Source organism: Lagenorhynchus albirostris, chromosome 14 (genome assembly GCF_949774975.1).
Source record: "Lagenorhynchus albirostris chromosome 14, mLagAlb1.1, whole genome shotgun sequence".
Taxonomy (NCBI): domain Eukaryota; kingdom Metazoa; phylum Chordata; class Mammalia; order Artiodactyla; family Delphinidae; genus Lagenorhynchus; species Lagenorhynchus albirostris.
Window position 1 is genome coordinate 62,705,006 of NC_083108.1, and position 21,360 is coordinate 62,726,365.

The window sequence follows — 21,360 nt, forward strand, 5'->3', positions numbered from 1 at the left end:
GCTCCTCATTGTGGTGGCTTCTCTTGTGGAGCAGGGCTCTAGGTGCACAGGCTTTAGTAGTTGTGGCACATGGGCTCAGTAGTTGTGGCTCGTGGACTCTAGAGCACAGGCTCAGTAGTTGTGGCATACAGGCTTAGTTGCTCTGAGGCATGTGGGATATTCCCAGACCAGGGCTCAAACATGTGTCCCCTGCATTGACAGGCGGATTCTACCACTGCACTGCCAGGGAAGTCCCTCGCCTTCATTTTTTTTTTTTTTTTTGTGGTACGCGGGCCTCTCACTATTGTGGCCTCTCCCGTTGCGGAGCACAGACTCCAGACGCGCAGGCTCAGTGGCCATGGCTCACGGGCCTAGCCGCTCCGCGGCATGTGGGATCTTCTAGGACCGGGGCATGAACCTGTGTCCCCTGCATCGGCAGGCGGACTCTCAACCACTGCGCCACCAGGGAAGCCCTCGCCTTCATTTTTGAAGGATAGTTTTTGCTGACAGTCTTTTCCTTTTAGCACCTTGAATGTGTCCTCCCACTGCCTTCTGGCCTCCATTCTGGTTAGAAATCAGTTGTTGCTGCTTTCAAGTTACTTCTCTTGCTGCTTTCAAGATTATCTCTTTGTCCTTTGATGATTTGACTATCTTGGTATGATCTCTCTGAGTTGATCCTGCTTGCAGTTCATTGAGCTTCTTGGATGTGTAGATTCATATCTTTTATGGAATTTTGAATGTTTGGGGTCATTATTTTTTTAAATATTCTTTCTGCCCCTTTACTCCTTATCCGTTTGTGGGCCCCCATAATATGTGTGTTGGTGTGCTAGGTGATGTCCCATATGTCCCTATGCTCTGTTCACTTTTCTTCATTTTTCTGCTCCTTAGATGGGATAATTTCAATTATCCTAACTTCAAGTTTGCTGACTCCTTTTGCTTGCTCAAGTCTACTACTGAATTGCTCTAGTGAGTTTTTCATTTCAGTTATTGTATTATTCTCCAGAATTTTTGTTGAGTCCCTTTCTATAATTTCTGTGTCTTTATTGGTGTTCTCATTTTGTTTAGACATTATTTTCCTGGCTTTGTTCAGTTTTTTTGTTTTTTTTTTTTTTGGCTGTGTCGGGTCTTAGTTGTGGCGTGCTGGCTCTTCGTTGTGGTAAGTGGGCTTCTCTCTAGTTGTGGTGTGTGGGTTTTCTCTTCTCTAGTTGTAGTGCATGGGCTCTGTAGTTTGCAGCACTCAGGCTCTCTAGTTGAGGCTTGTGGGCTCAGGAGTTGTGTGCGGGCTTAGTTGCCCCACAGCATGTGGGATCTTAGTTCCCCAACCAGGGATGGAACCCACATCCCCTGCATTGGAAGGCAGATTCTTTATCACTGGACCACCAAGGAAGTCCCTGGTTTTGTTTAGTTTTTTGCCTATGATTTTTTTTACCTCTTTGAGCACTGTTTTTTGGGGGTTTTTTTGGTTTTTTTGGCCACACAGCTTGCAGGATCTTAGTTCCCCAACCAGGGATCAAATCCGGGCCCATGGCAGTGAAAGTGCTGAGTTCCAATCACTGGACTGCCAGGGAATTCCCTCTTTGAGCATTTTTAAGACAGTTGATTTTAATTCTTTGTCTGGTAAGTCTAATGTCTGGGCTTATTCAGAAATAGTTTTTGTCAGTTTTTTTTTTATCCTTTAAACGGGCCATACTTTTCTGTTTCTTTGTATGCTTTGTGATTTTGTTGTTGCTGTTGAAAATTGGACATTTGAATATTATAATGCGTAAATCAGATTCTCCCCCTCCCTGCAGGATTTGCTGTTCTTGAGTGTTAAAGGCTTCTCTTGTGTTCCACCAGTGTTTTGACTGAAATTTCCTTGAATGCCAGGAGCTTAAAAAAAGTCTCTCAGTCTTTGCAGATTGGTTCTGTGCTAGGGTACTTCTTGAACATGTAGCCAGGCCAGTTACATTTCTGCCTTCTTCACTTCCTGCTTTCCTTGAGCCTATGGTTAGCTGGTGGTGAAAGCTTCAGATCTTCTCAGTTCTTTTCTTAGCGTGTATCCTGTCCTAGGCATATGTGTGACTTTCTCAGCTCCGCAGTGTACCTGGGTGCTTCTGAATGCCCTGATATCCCTGGGTTTCTCTGTGGCTTTACCTCCTTGGCTTTATGCAATCTGTTGTGTCTCACCTGCCATCCTTTGCTGTAGGCAGCTGTGAGTTTTTCATGGCCTTACAGTCTTTTATTTATTTATTTATTTGGCTGCTCCGGGTCTTAGTTGTAGCACATGGGATCTTTGTTGCAGCATACAGGATCTTTAGTTGCAGCGTGCGGGATCTAGTTCCCTGACCAGGGATCGAACCTGGGCCCCCTGCATTTGGAGTGCTGAGTCTTAACCACTGGACCATCAGGGAAGTCCCCTACAGTCTTCTTGAGCAGTTCCTGTGCTTTTCCCATGCTCTGTGGGTTCTGAGCGAGGCAAAACAGAGCACCTGTGTCAGCCCTCCGGGTAGCCCTGGACTGGTTAGAACAGACAGACAGTAATTTGTGACTAAGGTCTGCTCTGCTTCTCTGGAATGGAGGGCCTGGGTCCCACGTGGTAGTCAGAGGTGGCCATCATTCACCCATCTTCAAGATGCCTGTCGCCCAGCCAGGGAGCGGCCAGGCTAAGGGCAAGTAAAGTCGACACAAAGCTTTCCTACTGTGTTTTTGTTGCCTTTTTCTTGATTCTGCATTCACAGCCAAAGGTTGCTGTAAACCTTTGACTGTTTTCCAGAGTTCTGACAAAGTTGGTTCTGACGGTTTCTGCAGTATTTTGTTTGTTTGTTTCTATGGAAGGATGGGAGTTTGGAGCTGTCTGCTTTGCCATTTTGCTGATGTTACACCCTAAATTTTTCTCTTTTAATCAGGAATGAGTGGATTTCATTAAAGGCCATATTACTGTCAATTAGGTTTTGTGGTGTGGGTTTTCAAAGTGGCCTGTTAATTAAGCCCCTCATTGCTTTCTGGATTAATTCCCCCTTCATTACAATGGACTGTTTTTAAATGTTCCAGTGTATTAAATTTCCTAGTCTTTAGTGTGCTTGCATCTGTGGTCATATGTGAGATTGGATTGTGTTTTCTGTGTTTAGTGGATTATTTTTTATTTATTTTTTTTTTGCGGTACGCGGGCCTCTCACTGCTGTGGCCTCTCCCGTTGCGGAGCACAGGCTCCGGACGCGCAGGCTCAGCGGCCGTGGCTCACGGGCCCAGCCGCTGCACGGCATGTGGGATCTTCCCGGACCAAGGCACGAACCCGTGTCCCCTGCATTGGCAGGCGGACTCTCAACCACTGTGCCACTAGGGAAGCCCTGTTTAGTGGATTTTGATAGATGGTTATACTGACTTCATGTATCAAGAAGTAGAAATTTCATTCTTTTTTCTGTGTTCTGATTTGCTAATTTTTGCTTTTATGGTAATTTCTGCTTTTATGTTTTGTCTTTTGTTTTCCTTGGTATTTGTTTGCTCTTTGCTTTTTTAAAATTTATTTATTTTATTTGTTTTTGGCTGCATTGGGTCTTCGTTGCTGCATGTGGGCTTTCTCTAGTTGCGGTGAGCGGGGGGCTGCTCTTTGTTGCAGTACGCAGGCTTCTTATTGTGGTGGCTTCTCGTTGAGGAGTACGGGCTGTAGGCACGCAGGTTCAGTAGTTGTGGTGCGTGGGCTCAGTAGTTGTGGCTCACGGTCTCTAGAGCACAGGCTCAGTAGTTGTGGCACATGGGCTTAGTTGCTCCGTGGCAGGTGTCATCTTACCGGATCTGGGCTCGAACCCGTGTCCCCTGCACTGGCAGGCAGATTCTTAACCACTGTGCCACCAGGGAAGTCCCTCTTTGTTCTTTTCTAACTTGATGATTTGAGTGCTTAGTTCTTTGGTGGGGGGTGTTCATCCCCAGTTGAGTTCCTTTCTTGCCTGGGCTGCTCCCTACCCATGTCATTGTCACCCTGGACTTACAGGGGTGCTGCTGCTGGTTTTACCTTTTATTGAGAAGGTAAGACATGCACACGTGACAACGTTTCAACAACGACAGTGTCTTTCTTCTGTCTGTGCCTCTGTCCCTCATTTGTAAAAGGAGCTGGTAAATGCCTGCCTCTTGTCAGTGTGTAGTCAGACTGCCCTGGATTTCTCTGCCTTTGGGCTTCAGAAGCACAGACTTGGGAGTCAGCTTTGTATTCCTGAGGCCTTGCAGCTCCAAAGCTGTGTCAATAATTGTTTTTAAAATGAAATTGAGTTTTGTGGAGAGGCCTCGTACTGCCCTGGTGGTCACTCCACCAGCCTGTTGGGAGAGGACGCAGTCTCTCTGCCATCACAGTGTCTCTGGCCTCTGCACTAGCCCCGAGGCTCGCGCACCAGGTTCTGCTGAGCAGAGTGTTTTTGGGAATGAGCCTCAGGTACACCGATCACATCCCATTGCAGAAGCTGTAACTGCCTTTGCCTCCGTGCAGGCCATTCCGTCTCACAGGTTCTTTGAGCACCTCACAGGCCCTGGCTCCCCCACCTGGGCTCGGGCCCCAGCCTCTTTCGAGGAGCTTTTGCTCCCCTGTCCTGGGGCTGGACTGCTCAAAGCTGACAATTGTTGAGGTAAATACCTGCTTGTTAACTTTCAGAGAGAGAGGCCTCCTCTTCTGTTCGTGAAGCCGTGTGTACCCCTTCCAACTGGTCATCCTCCTGCACCTGCGTCTTCCTGACGCTCTCTATTCCCTGGTCTCAGTGAATCACTCCCTCCTCTCTGTTCCCTCCACTCACAATTCATAGTAGTGAGGTCGCTTTTGACTGCAAGTAAGGAAACCCCCCACTTAGCGTGGCTTTGAAAAGGGAAAGTTGCTGCCCCTGACAGAGTCCTGGGGCAGGGGCTCTGGACTGGCAATCCAGCGGCTCGGCGAGGGGAGAGCACAGACCTGCATGGGCTTCACAGTTTCCCGGAAGGAAGAGACGGTCTCTTCTTTTCTCTCTCTCTCCTTGAACTTTTTATTTTGAGATAACTGTAGATTTTCATGCAATTGTAGGAAATAACAGAGATTCCCCAGTAGCCTTCACCTGTTGTGCAACTGTAGTGCAGTGCTGTAACCAGGAAGTGGACCCTGATCAGTCCACCAACCCCATTCAGACTTCTCCATCTGTGACACGTGTGTGTGTGTGTGTAGTTTGGTGTGACCAAAAACAAAGACGCCCACCCCAGGGGCCCACCACAGACCCCTCACTCCTCATTATCCAGAACCAGGACACGTGGCCACCCCTGGTCTGTCACTGGCCGAGGTGTGGGCAGTACCATGATGGACTGTGCTGTCCAAAAGGAGTATACTGCAAGCCACAGCCGTGCTTTTAAATTTTCCAGAACTCCCATTAAAAATGAAAATTAGGGAATTCCCCGGCGGTCCAGTGGTTGGGACTCCGCGCTTTCACTGCTGAAGGCCCGAGGAGGGTGTGGGTTGGATCCCTGGTCAGGGAACTAACATGGAAGGAAGGAAGAAAGGAAGGAAGAGAGGGAGGGAGGGAGGGAAGGAAGGAGGGAAGAAGGGAGGGAGGGAGGAAGGAAGGAAGGAAGGGAATTAAACAAGTGGAATTCACTTTGGTAAGTATTTTACTTAATACAGTATATCAAAAATATTTTCTACATGTAATCAATATAAATAATTATTAACTAAATAGTTTATTCTTTTTTTTTTTGCACAAAGTCTCAAATCCAGGTGGTATTTTACGCTTATAGGACATCTAAATTCGGAAGAGTCCTGTTGCAAGTACACAATAGGCGCTTGGGCTGGTGGCCACCATATTGGATGGGACAGGTGTAGACCAGTCAGGATTTACCCCGGTTCACAATGAGGGGGCAGCATGGACGGAAACAAAACTGGGATTTTGCCAGCAAGGAGACAGCGGGAGCAGCCGTTGGCTGGACAGTCCATTGGGGTCAGCTGTGGTCCAGCCCCCCTCTCTTTGGGGCTCCTCAGAGGGCTAATTCTGCTTTATAACTGGTGGTGTGGGTGTCGTCTCAGCGAGTTCTGGTTCAGGCAGAGACCTTTATCTGTTTCCCTCCCACTTCCTGTCCCTAGCACTGTGCATTACACAGAGTAGGCGCCCCACAAACATTCTGTAAGTTATTGAATTTGTAGTTCTCAGAGAGCCTTGGAAACTACATTTTGGTGTGTGCAGGTGGATTATTTGTGCAGGGTTGTCTCTGTTTCTTGTTCATTAGATGCCAGTAGCCACCTTTGTCATTGGGACAACCTCAGGCATTTCTAAACCTCTCCAGGAGGGACAACACTGTCCTCAGTCGAAAACCCTGTTTCTGAGTTAGCTTTGATTTCCTTTTTAACAGTTTCATTGAGAGTCACAAACCCTGCATTTCATGCATTTAAAGTGTACAGTTATTCAATGGCTGTTAGTATATTTGCAGAGTTGTTTCTCCATCACCACAATTTTAGAACATTTTTTATTACTCCTCAAAGAAACCTCCCCTTGTTAGCATCACCCCCAGTCCCCCAGGTGTAGGCAACCACAGATCTACTTTGTAGATTTAGCTATCCTGTATATTTCATATAAATGGAATCATATAATACGTGACGTTTTGTGTCTGGCTTCCTTCCTTAGCATAATATTTTCAAGGTTTATCCATGTTGTAGCATATATTCGTACTTCATTCCTTTTTATTGCCAAATAATATTCTGTTGTAATGGATATATCATAGTTTGCTTATCCATTCACCAGTTGATAGGTATTTGGGTTGTTTCCTCTGTTTGGCTATTATGAATGATGTTGCTATGAACATTTGTGAACAGGATTTTATGTCGACAAGCGTTTTCATTTCTTTAGGATATTTAGGAGTGGGGTTGTGGGTCCTGTGGTCGCTTTATGTTTTTGGTAAGGAAGCGTTTGGGTGCAGCAAGTTCTCGCCTGGCAACGGGGAGGGGGTAAGGAAATTGTGTCGCGTCTGATGGTGGAATACGCTGCAGCCCTAGTGAAGGCATGGGTGCGCCGAGGGCGGGCGAGTGGGTGCTGCCAGCAGCAAACCGCATGCGTGTGTGTGCAGGAGTGCCGCGTGCCAGGGCGCTGGCCCACACCACACGTTTTCTACAACAGACAAGGAATTCTCCGACGTTAGTAGTTCTGTGGCTGGGTCTTAGAAAGCGAAGTGATCTGCCCCACGCGTGGGCGGGCACAGGCTGTGCAGCCAAGAGCACTGCGCTCCCAGAATCCGGGTCCCTTGACCAAGGAGTGTGCTGACTGCTGTGCGCCGCAGGCTGTGTTGTGGACACGCTCAGCCCTTATCCTGGGGTGGAATGTCTAGTACTACTTTTTTGGTGTGAATGTTATATTTCTATGAGAAATAACAATAAAGCTACTTCTTTTCTTGAAGGGAAGGTGAATCATGCCGTGAAAGGTGCCTATGAGTTCAGAGGAGGGAAAGTTCCTGTGGAATTCCGTTTTATTGGAGACAGCAATTTTTTTTTTTTGCAATATTCAGTGTGCTTTATTGGGTTTTTAAGAAAGCATTTTGAAACTTAGTGACCAACCTAATTTCTTTAGTTTTTTTCTTTGAAATTTATTTTCGGAAGTGTAGTTGATTTGCAATGTTGTGTTTCTGGTGTACAGTAAAGTGATTCAGTTATATACATGTATGTATTCTTTTTCATATTCTTTTCCATTATGGTTTAGAGATTGTGATTTTAAATTTAGGTGTAATTCATAGGGTAGTTTGGTCATGAAAGATTGGAAAATCTGTTCTAAAAATACTTCCACAAATGTTTATTTTCAAAGAGAAAATGATGGAATTTTTAAATGTCAGAGTATTCATTGACAAAGAGCTGTACTGTGAAAAGTGCAAGGAACCCAATTGTTGGAAACAGTACAAAGAGGTCATCTTCAGAAAGCAAAGTTAGCAGATGATGACTCTGCTCACTGTGCAGACTTGGTAATTCAGGCAACCACGAAGAGATAAGAGAGAATGAACACTTAACAGTTACAGGGCATGAGAAGACAGTCTGTGCTCAGAGGCCAGGAGCTTTTCCTGCCTTTCGACCAGGCCCTCTAGTGGACTGTGAAGGTTAGAGCGCAAGGAAGCCCGCCTTCCCATCCCTCTGTAACTGGACCCCGGGGCAAGCAGCCTGAGGGTGGGTCTGGGCCAGGCCTGGGTAGACGTCCTCGGGGCAGCCAGGCCAGGCTGTGTTCCTTGTGGGTGAAGGGTTACCCCGCGGAAAGGACACCGCTGAGGGTTCTCCACCGGCCAACACACGTGGTCGATCATCAGTGGATCCATCTAGGAGCTGCCTGTCCACATCAGTCCAGCCACGAGTCCCGTGTGGTGTCAGATCGCCAGCTGGGCATGCGCCATGGGGACTTGGTGTGGCTGCTGGCCAGGTCAGGGAGTGGCTGCCAGAGAGCTGTGTGGTGTCCTCCCTGAGCCCCAGGGAGAGCTGCCACAACGGTGACACAAAACTGTAACTGATGTACAATGGTGGAAGGACTCTGGGTCTTCAGTGGATTAAGAGATGTGTGGGGTGCGGTGGGGTCTCAGGGTTCCTCAAGGTTGCCCTGGGGAGGAAAGAGCCGGCTTGCCTGCAGGCCAGGAGTGGACCCGTGGGGGAAAGGCCCAAGGGGTTTGGAGGAGCCTCCTCTTGGCCTTAGTTGCTCCAAAGTGGCTTTGTGCCTGGGGAGGGTGGGGTGAGAGCCGGGAGGGGCGGAGGGAGCCAAGGTTTGCACTGTCCTTGCGGGTAGCTCTCCATGGCTTGTGGAGAGGACCATCTGAGGCAAATTCCTGAAATTTTGAATACTATTTTTCTACCACAAAGCCGTGTTTTCTCATTGAGGCCCCTTCTAGTTTCTGAGCTGCCTTCCCACAGAATAAGTTTAACTCTAATGTGTGGAAAACTCACGTGTGGCACTTAGGCCTTTATCCACAGGGTAGGTACTGTGTTGAATTTTTGCAACCCCCTTCCACACAAATCCCTGGGGTTTTGGAGCCACTCCTTTGGTCACCCCGAGGCCTGGACAGGGATAGAGTCTCCGAGGAGTTAAGACACGCTCCCTGGGCGGCGAGAGGTTCGGCCTGTCCTGTGTCCTGTAGCGAGAGAGCTGCTTCTCCTGACTTTTTGCCCATGTGCAGCATGCAATGTGGGTGGCTTCTACCTCAGGGTCACCCCCACATGACAGATGTTGGGGAATGTCCCGGGCTTGCCTGGCTGGCCTGACTCGTCCTTGTCTCCAGCTCCTGGCACATGGCCCAGCACGCGGCGGGCCCCAGGTGGTTGGTCAGTCCTGGGTGATGGTTGAACATATCTGGTGGGTTTCAGCAGCCAGGGTCATCCAGGAAGGCTCTTTCCGTGGCTGAAGCCGGTCCCTTCTTAAAACCCCGAAGCAAAATCTCTGTGTCCCCGTGGGCTCGTTGGTAATGGTGAGTCTAGCTCTCCCAGGTAGTGAGCAGTCAGGACAAGGCCTGGGAGGAGTCCGCTGCCACTTTAACTTCTGGACAGTGTTCTAGACAATTCTGTGTTCCCTAAAGAAGGGATTAGGGAAGGTTTTGTTGGGGTGAAAATGATTTCCCAGTCCAGCCATGGCCCACCCCCTCCGGGTGTGCATGGGTCTGTCTCCTCACCCAGGTGCAGCGCCCGAGGTGTTGACATCTCCTCCCTCACCCGCTCCTGAGGCACCACCTTCCTGCCGTGCATCCTGTAGGTTCATCTTCCGACCATGGATCCAGCTGCTCGATTGGGTGGTTCAGACCCCTAAACTCAGCCCCAGCCTCCTGTCTTGCTCCATGCTGTCCCCTCCAAGCCCCTGCCGTCCTAGTTTTTAGTCCTCTCTGCTGGGAAGGCCTCTCCCACCCCTCAGCCTTCCCTAATTTTACCCTTCTTGGGTGGGGATAGTGTGGGGACCTGACGTGTGCTGGCCTCACTCCCCAGCAGAGGAATCCTATTTGCTGGAGAATATCTCATCACGCTGGGGCTTGAGGAGGCAGCGCTGTGCATTCCTGGGCACTCAGTGAAGCTGGGCCTTCTTTGAGTGGGCTGGGACCCTGGAGAGCTAGAGTCCGGGGCTGGGAGGCCACAGACTGGAGGGCTGGCTCAGCTCTGGACGTGGAGGCAGAGCTGGAGAGAGGCTGGCCTCTTTCTCTTGGGGCATCTCTCAGAGGCTCCTGGGCCATCAGTGTGCAGGCCCTGAGGGATAGTTCTCTGAGTGGTCCTAAGGACACAGGGGTGGGGCATGGTTCTTGCCCTACCTGGCGACCAGCTAGGGGCCAGCTCAGCTCCTCAGGGGCCAGCCGTACAGCTGAGTGCTGGCTTTATTCTGGAATTGTGGCCACCTCTTTGGCCTTTCAGCACTTGGTATGGTCTGGGTTGGGTTGTTATTTACCCCTGGTGTAACTCTTCATACCTTCAAAAAAGATAAAGAGATATTTGCAAAAGACATTATCTGAAAAAGGGCTGTTAACCCCAAATGTACAAAGAACTCTTAAAACTCAATAACAAGAAAACAAAGAACCTGATTTTAAAATGGGCCAGGGACTTCCCTGGTGGCGCAGTGGTTAAGAATACTCCTGCCAGTGCAGGGGACACGGGTTCGAGCCCTGGTCTGGGAAGATCCCCCATGCCACGGAGCAACTAAGCCTGTGTGCCGCAACTACTGAGGTCCATGCACCTAGAGCCCGTGCTCCGCAACAAGAGAAGCCACCACAATGAGAAGCCCGTGCACCGCAAAGAACAGCCCCCGCTCACCGCAACTAGAGAAAGCCCGCGTGCAGCAACGAAGACCCAACGCAGCCATAAATAAATAAATTTATAAATAATAATAATAATAAAATGGACCAAAAATCTGAAAAGACTTCTTACCACAGAAGACATACAGATAGCAAATAAGCATATGAAAAGGTAGTCAACACCATATCATTAGGGAATTACAAATTAAAACTACAGGATGCAACTACACACCTGTCAGATTGGTGGAAATCCAGAATGCTGACAACACCAAATGCTGGCGAGGATGTGGAGCAACAGGAACTCTCATCAGTCCTGGTGGGAATGCAGAATGGTGCAGCCACTTTGGAAGATAGATTGGTGATTTTTTACAAAACTAAGCATACCCTTAACCTATAATTGTGCTCCTTAGTATTTACCCAAAGGAGATGAAAATAATATGTCCACACAGAAACCTGCACACGGTTGTGGATAGCAGCTTTATGCATAATTGCCAAAGGCAACCAAGCTGACCTTCAGGAAGTGAATGGATAAACTACATCGAGACAATGGATTAATATTCAGTGACAAAAAGAAGTGATCTAACAAGCCACAAAGGAACCTTAAATGCATATTACTAAGTGAAAGGAGCCAGTCTGAAAGGGCTGAATACTGCATGATTCCAACCATAGGGTATAATACTTCATACAACCCATTCAGTGTCCAGCACCGAGAGTGAGCCCTGCTGTAGACTGTGGACTGTGGGTGATGATGTGTTGGTGTCAGTCCATCACCTGTAATGCGTGTACCACTCTGGTGGGGGAGGCTGTGTGTGTGTAGGAGTTCTGTACTTTCCTCTCAGTTTTGCTGTAAACCTAAAACTACTCAAAAAAAAAATGAAGTCTATTAAAAAAAAAAAAAGGTAAAGAGGCCAGGGCGTCCATCTCAGACGCTTTCACAGTTTAGCAGACATGTTGCTCTAGAAATACAGATTGATTGTTGTTCCCCTGAAGGTGACAAGGCTTCAGTTGATACAACCTCTTGAAACAAAGTAATTTTTCCAGTGAACAATTAGAACATTCCTGTCTCAGCTACAGGTTCACTCCGCCCTCTTTCCTTTCCCTCCAGGACAACCCTCCATATGATAAAGGGGCCTTCAGAATTGAAATCAACTTTCCAGCAGAGTACCCATTCAAACCACCGAAGATCACATTTAAAACGAAGATCTATCACCCGAACATTGATGAAAAGGGGCAGGTCTGTCTGCCGGTAATTAGTGCTGAAAACTGGAAGCCAGCAACCAAAACTGACCAAGGTAAGGCGTCTCCTCGTGTCTTCTGGGGACACTGCTGCGGGCAGGGCCTTCTAGGTCCCTTCTGACACCACGTCGCACGGAGTCCAGAGAAATCCTATAGCACTGACCACCGTGTCCACAGAAGGCTGCTGTGGTCCCACTGTTCCATGGGCTTGGCGCATCTCAGCTAAGCTTCAGCCCACGCAGGTGTTCTTGTGCTCGCAGCCCAAGGGGGACCCGCGCAGACAGACCAGACCAGCGCTCACTCCCAATGCAGGGAGGGGTGTGACCCTGTCCCTGGGAGTGTTCGTGAGGATTGTGGGCTGCCTGGGGCGGGGGGAAGTGGCCTCACACAGCAGTTAGCACATGGACTCAGACTGGAAGGGGGAAGGGAGGGTGTTGAGGGCCTGCGGGCTTGAGCCGGAGCCATGTGGCAGGCCACAGGATGCTGGGGTGTCTTGGGAGGGCACGGCCAGACTTGAGGGCAGTGTGCCCACGTGAAAGCACACAGTCAGCCTTAGCGGGCCTGGAACTCCCTGTGTGTCCCTGGGTCTGGGTGCCCTCATTTTTCTGGGAAAAGTACTTGATTCACTACTGTGGTCGCCCCCCTCTTTTCCCCGGCAGGTGACTAAACTTTGTTATAGACTGTGTCTAGTTTTTATTCTTAATTCTAGAATTTTCTTTTGCAATCCTAACCTGATATTTTTGGTGGCTTTCTTGTAAGTAACTCCCTGAACCACTTACAGCCTTTTTAGATTAAGGAGAATGGATGAGGCTGGAATTTGAGAGGCTGCAGGTGTTGTTTTTTTTTTTTGGTGACTGATATACACAGTCATTTTCCAGTGGAACCCCTGAAAGAGTCACTGAAACATCCACCATGAAAGGCATCCACCAGGCTCCCACAGCTGAGCAGCAGAAAGCAGTGGGTACCAAGCGTGGAGTCACAGTGGAGGGGTCTCCAGGGGGCTTGGTGCTTGGTCGTGCACAAGCTGATGTCTGTAAAAGATTGACAGAGTTGTTCTTAAGCACACAAACTCCTAGCTCTGTGTGTAAGCCTGCAGTTGCTGCATTTGCTCAGGCGGCCAGACCACAGAGAGTTACGGGTCTCCTCCCTCACCTGAGAATTGGGCGCAGGTACCTGTGCTCTGCCCCTCTCTCTGCCCACAGGGCAGGCTGCCCAAGAGGGCTGTGGCAGCACCGGTCCTGTTTTCAGCTTCAGGTCTCAGTGAGCAGCCAACATGCACTGCTTTTCCAGGTTGTGGGTGCTTTTTTCAAATAGTCAGATAAACCTAAGAGAGGTTTTTCATTCTTTTGTACTTGCTGACTTAGGTTTTGAAGTTAAAACTTTTATCTTAAACACGGTGCTGTTCTACATGCAGCACCGGGCAGAATTGCTGTTTTGTGATCGGAGACAGGGTTTCTCTCTAGATCATTCTGTAGATTCGTCCGGCATGGCCTTGAGCTTATCCTCACACACTTCAGGAATGTCGTCCCTGGCACTTGACACCGTGTCCCCCGTGTTTCAGTTACCTGTTACTGTATTACAAACCATCTCAAAACTTAGTGGCTTAAATTAACAACAGTTTATTATTTCTATTTCTGTAGGTTGACTGGGCTCAGCTGGGTGATTCTATAGCTGGTCATTCCTCGGGTCACTCATGGTTCACTATAATTCAGCATTCACAGCAACTTTTTAGTGGATAACTACTGCAAATAATGAGAAGCAACAGTATATGGAATGTCCAGAATAGGCAGATCTATAGTCAGAAAGGAGGTTAGTGTTTGCCTGGGGCTGGGGGAGGGGTCTAGGAAGTGATTACTAAGGAGAGTGGGTATTCTTTTAGGGATGATGAAAACGTTCTGGAGTTAGATAGTGGTGGTGTCACACGATTTTGTGAATACACTAAAAAACAACTGAATTGCATACTTCTCAGAGAGTTTATTTTTTGGTATGTGAATTATATCTCAATTTTTAAAAAGAAAGTAAAGCATTAAAAATTGAGCAAAAATAGGAGAAAAGTCAAGAAACAAGGCAAACCTGTATCATACAGAAAGGTGGTAGGAGTTGGCGATAATAACAATAACCAGAAGAAGGGATGTAAAAACAGAGTTTTCCTCAGCAGTGTGTCTGGTTCTGGTACATATCTATCAACAGAGCAAGGGCTTTGTTTGGTGGTGAAAGAGATTCGCCATATGAAATATAGTCAGTGAGGAAGCCTGTATAATACTGACCTCTATACGAACCAAACAACACAGCAACAAAATTATATAAACAGAAAAGTCAGATTCATAAATCAAATGTTTTAGTCCCCCCATACCCATTTGCTGTCTTATAACAAATCAAGTAGATAAACTTTAGAAAGAGGACTCAAATACAATAAACAGGATAAGATTAATAAACTTACCCTTCATAGCACAATCCATGGAAGACCACTGCATTGTACGCCTTCATGTATGGGGGAAGGTATGGGTCACATTTTACTCTGAGAATGGAGCCCACTGGGTCCCCATGAAAAGGGGCGAGTTACAGATACGGTTTACATCCTCCATCACAAACTGTCAGAAAGAACAAAAACAAGGAAATTTTATAGACTTTAGTCTCTGATCATATACAGTGAGAAAGGAGGTAAGTTTTGATAATGTTTTTAAGCCCCTACATTTTGGAGGGGGAAAGATCCTTCTGAGTAGCATTTGGGTCAAGGAAGAGATCAAGAAGCCAGGGCTCGATCATTTGTAAAACGTAATGAGTGTGCCCCCCCGTATGTGAAAGTGATGGATGGGGCTGTGGTTGTGGTTTGGAAAGCGTTGTAGCTGTCGGTGTTCTCACTGTGGAAACAAACGAGCTCAGCTGGGTTTTCTTACAGTTTACAGGGGTAGAGAAAGAATGAAGCACTCATCAGAACTACTTAGTTAACTTGAAAATATTTAAAGCAAGTTCTCTGAAAAGAATTAGACAAACTGCAAACTTGCAAAGTGAATTATCTTTTGAAAAGCACGTCTTAACGATGAATGTATTTGATGCTAATACATTAGGTATTAAGATGATCATAGTGAGAAGCAGACAGCCTGAGTCTCCATAATGGAGGAAAACTTGAAAACTCATCAGTGTCAACTCTGCTACAGAACCATTTCTAATCCTGGAAAAAGATGGGAAACCACCTTATAAATGTGCTATAGGGCAAATGTGGTTCAGGTTTCCCAAAAGTTAAGAACAGCAGTCTCACGGCTGAGCGTGGTGTGGAGAGTCTTGGAGTGCAGTGGGCTGGGGTGCCTCAGAGATGCTGAGAAAGAACCACTCGGAAGAGTGTTTGTTCCGGTGGTTGCTTCCTCTTGCCGGGAAGGAGGCAGCATAGGTGCTTATTTCATGTTTATGGATGCGTGCCTTCAGTTTATGGCAAGTGAAAGTGATTTTCCATAAGAGTTACTAATAGTTAACTTTCCTTTAAAAAATATTTTTGATGTGATTTAAAGAAATATATTAAGTAAATAATCACTTAAGCTCCATGTGGATTTGTGACAGACAAGGAGAAACTGGAACAAAAAGCTTTTTTAACCCATTCCTTGTAATACTGGGGTGAAGAGCGTGGGCTCCCAATAAAGGCACCTGGCATCGGCAGTCCAGAGGAGAGGGGCCTTTTTGCTGGGACAGTGGGGGTGCTGGTCCTGGTGGGGGTTGGGGGGAGTCAGGGGACGTGTGTGGGAAGCCTGGTGGCTGCATGCACCCCACTTCTGAGGAGTCCAGGGGTTCCTGGACCTTCCATACTTCCCCCTCCCCCACCCTCCACTCCCTCCTGGCCCTCCTGTCCAGGGCTTGCCGTCTCGCACATCTGAGCCTGACTGCCCTTTGGGGGAGCATTGTGGAATCCACCCTGAGCCATCCGTGTGACTTCCACCTCTGGAATGGACTGTGCAGTGCTGATGAGGGCTACAGCCTCCCAGTGGTTAATGCAGGGTGGTCGAGTGAACCTTTCTCGGCCGTTCAGAAGCTGCTAGGGGTCTTTCAGGGTGGGCTCATTATCCATTTACACAGTGCAGGCCTGTCACACACCCTGAACCTAGTGTAGTGCTGGGCACATTGCCCAGTCCCTGCCCTGGAGAAGCTTCACCTGCATGAGAGTGGGGGTGTCAGTGGTGGGCCTGGGTCTCCAAAGTTCAGGAGAGGGGTGAGAATGACTGGGGACTGGGACATCCCCAGTGTGTCAGTACAGGAAGGGTTCCTGGAGGAGGAGGAAGAGAACGTGGCATCACTCTGTACGGTTAGTTATCTACTGTAGTGCTGGCTCTTTGTCCTCCATCACTTTCTTCTCATCATGGGAATGATGGGTTGAGTGCTGGTGGTTAGAATTTTGCATGAATGGGAGGCCGCTCTGTCTGAGAAGCATATAGACATTTAATCAGAGCTGTGTTTCTTGCCATGCCCCTTCCAAGGGCCTTCTAACCAGCGGTGCCTTGTCCTTTTCTTGGCAGTCATCCAGTCCCTCATAGCACTGGTGAACGACCCCCAGCCCGAGCACCCACTCCGGGCTGACCTAGCTGAAGAATACTCTAAGGACCGTAAAAAATTCTGTAAGAACGCTGAAGAGTTTACAAAGAAATATGGGGAAAAGCGACCTGTGGACTAAAATCTGCCACGATTGATTCCAGCAAGTGTGAGCAGAGATGCCAAGCAGTGCATTCAGACACCCCACAAAGCAGGACTCTATGGAAAATTGACATGTGCCACCGCCTGGCGTCTGCTTGTGGCAGTTACTAACTTTCTACAGTTTTCTTAATCAAAAGTGGTCTAGGTGACCTGTAAAGAAAGGATTAAAAATTTAAGATGTTCTAGTTCTGCTTTCTTTGTTTTAAAAATCACTGCTTCAGTCTACTTTAAAAGAATGGTGTTTCTTTTGCTGTCCAAATTTATCCAAAATCTTCAGTTTACATTTAGCCCATAAGGTTAAAAAAAAGTTGTGGTTCCCCTCTTCCCCTGCCCTTGCAACTCCCACTTTTTGCATTTAGTTTGTTTTTCACTCACTTCCCCAAACCCAGGCCCCACCTCCCGCCGGGAGGGGCAGTGGAGGCCTCTGCGGCTCCTCTGCTCCCCTCCTTGGCACGCGGCCTGGTGTGGGAGTCGGTTAAGTTTCTCTTGACTCTGATTTATAATATCCTTTTAAAAAAATTAAAAAACAAGCAAACAACCATCTCCACTCCTACCCCCTCCCAAAAACAAAGCTGTGGAAAGGGAGGCCTAGCTCTGCTGTAAAACTCTGGCTAATGTTACCCCAGTAATGCTGACCAGATTGGCAGACCCTGCCGTCCGCGTCATGATGAACTCCACCTGGGCCGACCTGCTTAGGGAGACCCCCAGCACCAAGTCTGCGGCAGCCCCCAGGGGTGTGCCAGCCAGAGCACGGTGCACTTGTGGGAGGAATTTTTCACCAGAGAGGCTCCCGAGGCCACAGGTTGCCATTCCTCCCTGCAGCTGTTCTAGAAGATGTCCAGGTCCCTGCGGACAGTGCTAAAGCCAGAGTGTCTACTTGAAATTCCACGCTCACCTGTCACCAACGTGTCCACCCGACGTAGCTCAGAGCTCACCCTCTGCGTCCTCAGTGCAGCAGCCCCACCGCGGCCCTTCCTCAGCACGTTTGACCCTCTGGCAGACTCCTCTGTCACCGGCACCAGCCTGGGGTCGCTGGCGCCCCACTGGCCCTTCCTCTGGAGCATCCAGACGGCCCAGCCCAGGAACAGGACGGCCTCCCCCTCCCACTGGACTCATGGCCTTCGCGGAGTCAGGCTCCACGTGAAGCTCACTCAGTAATATCCTTTACGTGTTTTATATTGTTTTGACTGCCTTTTTTTGTAGAAATAAAAATTGACCTTAGAATTTATCATCAGATGAACTTGTAAGGATTTGAATGTTAATGTCTTTTCAAAGGAAGTGGGACTGTCCCTGAAGCAGAGTCCTTGTCACTGACACCCAGGGGAAGCTAGTGGTCCAAGCACTGTGTGTCACCACCTCCACTTCTGCCACTGGTGGCTTCCCTTCTGGGCGCTCCAGGGGCTAGATCCTGTGGAGAAGATGACTTAAACTTGGCTTTCTGTTTTAATTTTAGTTCTATAACTTGAGGTCTTTCCAGGCTTGCAGACCTGAGGTGGCTTGTGTGCAGAGGTGGGGTGATGGTGGGTGCAGCCTGCAGCGGGTCTCATGAACGCAACTTCTTTAGTCCCAGGTACGCAAGAGGCACGTTCTGGAGCCTCCCGTGCGCCCGGGCTGGTGAGGGCGCCGGCCAGCACATCCACGTCTGTCTCTTCATTAGCAGAAAGGCAATGATGGACTTTATTTCACTCACACGCAGATTTGTAATAAAATGCCAAATTCTGTCAGAAGCTATCCAGATAAGCCACCATTTGTTCTCGTCGCTTCTCTGAATCCAGAAATATTGCCATTCCTGGAAACTGTCCCATTGCTTTGTATTTCTACCAGCGTAGCTCTGCCCGCCCATCGCCCCCTCCCTTCTCTGCTCACCACCAGGAGGACGTCCACCATGGTCGAAGCCGGCGGCCCCTCAGGGACTTGCATCCCCTGGCATCACAGCCGGGGTTCGCCCATCAGCAGGGGCCTGGCCTCCGAGAGCTGGGTGGTGGACGGTCCCTCCCTCCGGCTGGGCTCCTGCTCTACCAGCGGGCACTCCCCGAGCCCTTGGGCAGGCATGAAGCGTGCCAGCAGGCGCCTTGCTGCTCCGGGGCCAGACAGCTGGATCCCCCAGAGCAGGGGAGGGCTGTGATCACCACACCTCCGATGGGCCCCATGGGAATACACGCTCCTGCCCGGTCCCCCCGCCCTTCCCCCTATGGCGGGGACTAGGCTTTCTAAGATGCTGCGATCTACTCTGCTGCCCTTAATAAAATGCTCTCGGACACTCGTCTGGTTGTGTGGGTCTCTTCCTTACTGGGGGTGGGCAGTGCTAGTGGCCTGGGGTCTTGGGCAGGTTCTTCTGGCTTTCTCCCCATACCTGGCCTCCAGGAGAGGTGCACAGAGGTGTTCTGGCCATGCTGAGGGAAGCAGGAAGGGCTGCAGAGACACCCTTGGGTGTCTGGGGAGGGGAGAGTGACCTCTGTATACATGTCACCTCAGCCACATTTAACGGAGGAGCAGACTGGGGCCCTGAGGAGGGTGCTGTCTGGAAGAAGTTCAGGGAGCTGGTGAGGGTATGCCCAAGGGAGGGGCTGGGCCACTTCCTTGAATAGCTCCAGCCCAAACCCACCTCCGAGTCTCCTGACTGCGACTGCAGCCCTAGTGCTGACTCAGCACCAGGCCAGCCAAGGCCCTGACACTTATTGTCAGCTGAGTCCCCTGCTTGGAGTCTGACACCAGCTGAGACCCTGACAGCTAGGTCTGCAGTCCAAGAGGGAACTTCCTGGGGCAAGTTTCTGGGGCACCAGAAAGTAAGGAGGCTGGGGGCCTGCCTTGATCATCAGTAGGGACTCTGCTCGTCCTAGCGCTGTCCTAACTCTCAGGACAGACCCACGGGCACCATTACTCTGCTTTCACAGAGAAGGAAAGTGACTCGGTCAGGGGCCTGTGCTGTTACAGCCTGGCTCCAGTGCCCTCGCCTCCCACGACTGGCTCCCTTTGAGCCCAAACACAGCCACAGACCCTCCCCAAAGCCTGTGAGACCCTCTCAACTCCCTCCACTCGGTGGCCACCGTCCTCTCACCTTCCTCATTCTGTTCGTTGTTCAGCTCGAGATACGCAATGACTGCATCACCTCGGCCTGGCTTCTGGCGCCCTCCTGCCCCCTGGGGCTCCTCTGGCCAGGGCCCACCCCACAGGGGGTGGCCTCAGCCCTGCTCTCGCTGTCTTCCCTTGGCAGCATGTCCGTGCCGCACCCTGCAGAGCTGCACCTGAACCTCAGTCCTCCTGCCCAACCTGGGAAGGTTTCCCGGGCACAGTCTATAAACACCCAAGTTTACAGGACATGTTACTTTATTAATGTCCTTTATTATTAATCCTCCTCACCTGCTTCCCTCATGCACGAGGGGGAACGGCACACCTGCCCCAGGAGCAGAGCTGAAGGTCTGATCTTGCACAGCACAGTGCCTGGCCCAGGCTGCACTTGGTAGATGGCTGTTTCCTGGGTGCTGGCAGCCTGGTCTCCTGGGGGTGCCGTGTGGGCTGTCACCAGAGTGGAAGTCTCCTCAACATCGCAGAGGCTTTGTCCCCATGCTTTGCTGTGTATTCCCACCCCCGACTGCAGCCCGGTCACATGACTGCCCCCATGTGTGTACCAGACCGTGAGCTCCTTGCAGGCTGTGTCCCAGCTCCCAGGCCTGGCCTGGCCTGGAGCAGATCCCCCGTGCCTGATGAACTGGTGGCTAACAGTAAACCCCTAGCCTGGGCCGTCCTGGGGCACAGCAGGTTTTATGTGAAAAATACCCCATCTCCCTGGTGGGATGCCAGTGGCCAGCCTCGAAATGGGCCCTCTGCCTTCTTGTCCCTTTCTCTGTTCTTCAGTGCCCATGGCCTAGGGCTGATCTGGGCCCTTATCTCTGCTGCTCCCTCTCTGGCTCCCTGAGTGACAGTGGCCACTCCCACAGCTTCCTCCAGCATCTGTGCAGACCCCCCAGTCTCTCCCTTGTCACCCACACCTCTCTCCTGGGCCCTGGAGCCATACAGCCAGCCCCTCCTCTCAGAACAACAGACCCGCCTCGAGGGAGGTGTCTCTGTGCTTGCTGCCCAGCTCCAGCCAGCAGCCTGTGGGAGCACGGCCAGACCCCAGCGGGCCGGGGCGGGGAGGCCAGGGCCACATTCACAGCCATTCCAGTTCACAGCCCTGGATGAAATGGGGGAGGAAAGGGCCTGCGGCTGGAGAAGTCAAAGTCAGAGAAAGGGTAGGGGTAGAGGATGGAGCCAGAAAGAGCAGGCTGAAGCCACCAGTCAAGGGGATGGGGCCCTACCCTCACCCCTTTAGAAAGTGCAGAACTCTTTTGGCCCTGGTTCCATGCTTGGTACAGACTCAGGCCCAGGGCATGTTGAGTAAATGAACAGGCAGCTTCACAGCTCTGCTCCCCTACTATCTCTAGATCTTCAAAATGGGGGCACCGGTGCCTGCACACAGGCACTATGATGTGAGATTACATGAGACAAGAAGGACCACATGGGTTTCCATCTGCTCCTGGCATCGCCTTGATCCAGGCCACAGGAGCCCCGGTCACAGGGCATCTACACATCACCAGGGGTGCCATTTCCGTAGAAGACCATCCCTCCTGGAAAAACGTAAACACACTCCTGCAAGTTTGCAGGACCTCCTCAGACCCATCCCCTAGGATGGCAAAGGGCTGCTTACTTCGAACAGGTGATGTCTTTAAAGTCAAAATTGAGATTATAATATGCCTCCCAAAAAGTAACCTAGTGAGACATTCTTCC

The 21,360-nt window shown here is 49.8% G+C and overlaps 1 protein-coding gene and 1 non-coding gene across 3 annotated transcripts in view; one reads left to right on the forward strand and one right to left on the reverse strand.

The window, feature by feature from the left end:
* The window catches only part of UBE2L3 (ubiquitin conjugating enzyme E2 L3), a 43,353-nt gene extending 25,524 nt beyond the window's left edge, over window positions 1-17,829 (forward strand). For both annotated transcript variants that reach the window (XM_060120841.1, XM_060120842.1), the window contains exons 3-4: window positions 11,786-11,972; window positions 16,419-17,829. In XM_060120841.1, the coding sequence (XP_059976824.1) occupies window positions 11,786-11,972; window positions 16,419-16,573 (342 nt within the window). In that variant the 3' untranslated portion in view covers window positions 16,574-17,829. The remainder of the gene's footprint in view (window positions 1-11,785; window positions 11,973-16,418) is intronic.
* Window positions 2,297-2,369, reverse strand: TRNAW-CCA (transfer RNA tryptophan (anticodon CCA)). The gene has a single exon. It is a non-coding gene; the product is annotated as a tRNA-Trp (tRNA).
* Window positions 17,830-21,360: the final 3,531 nt, after the last annotated feature.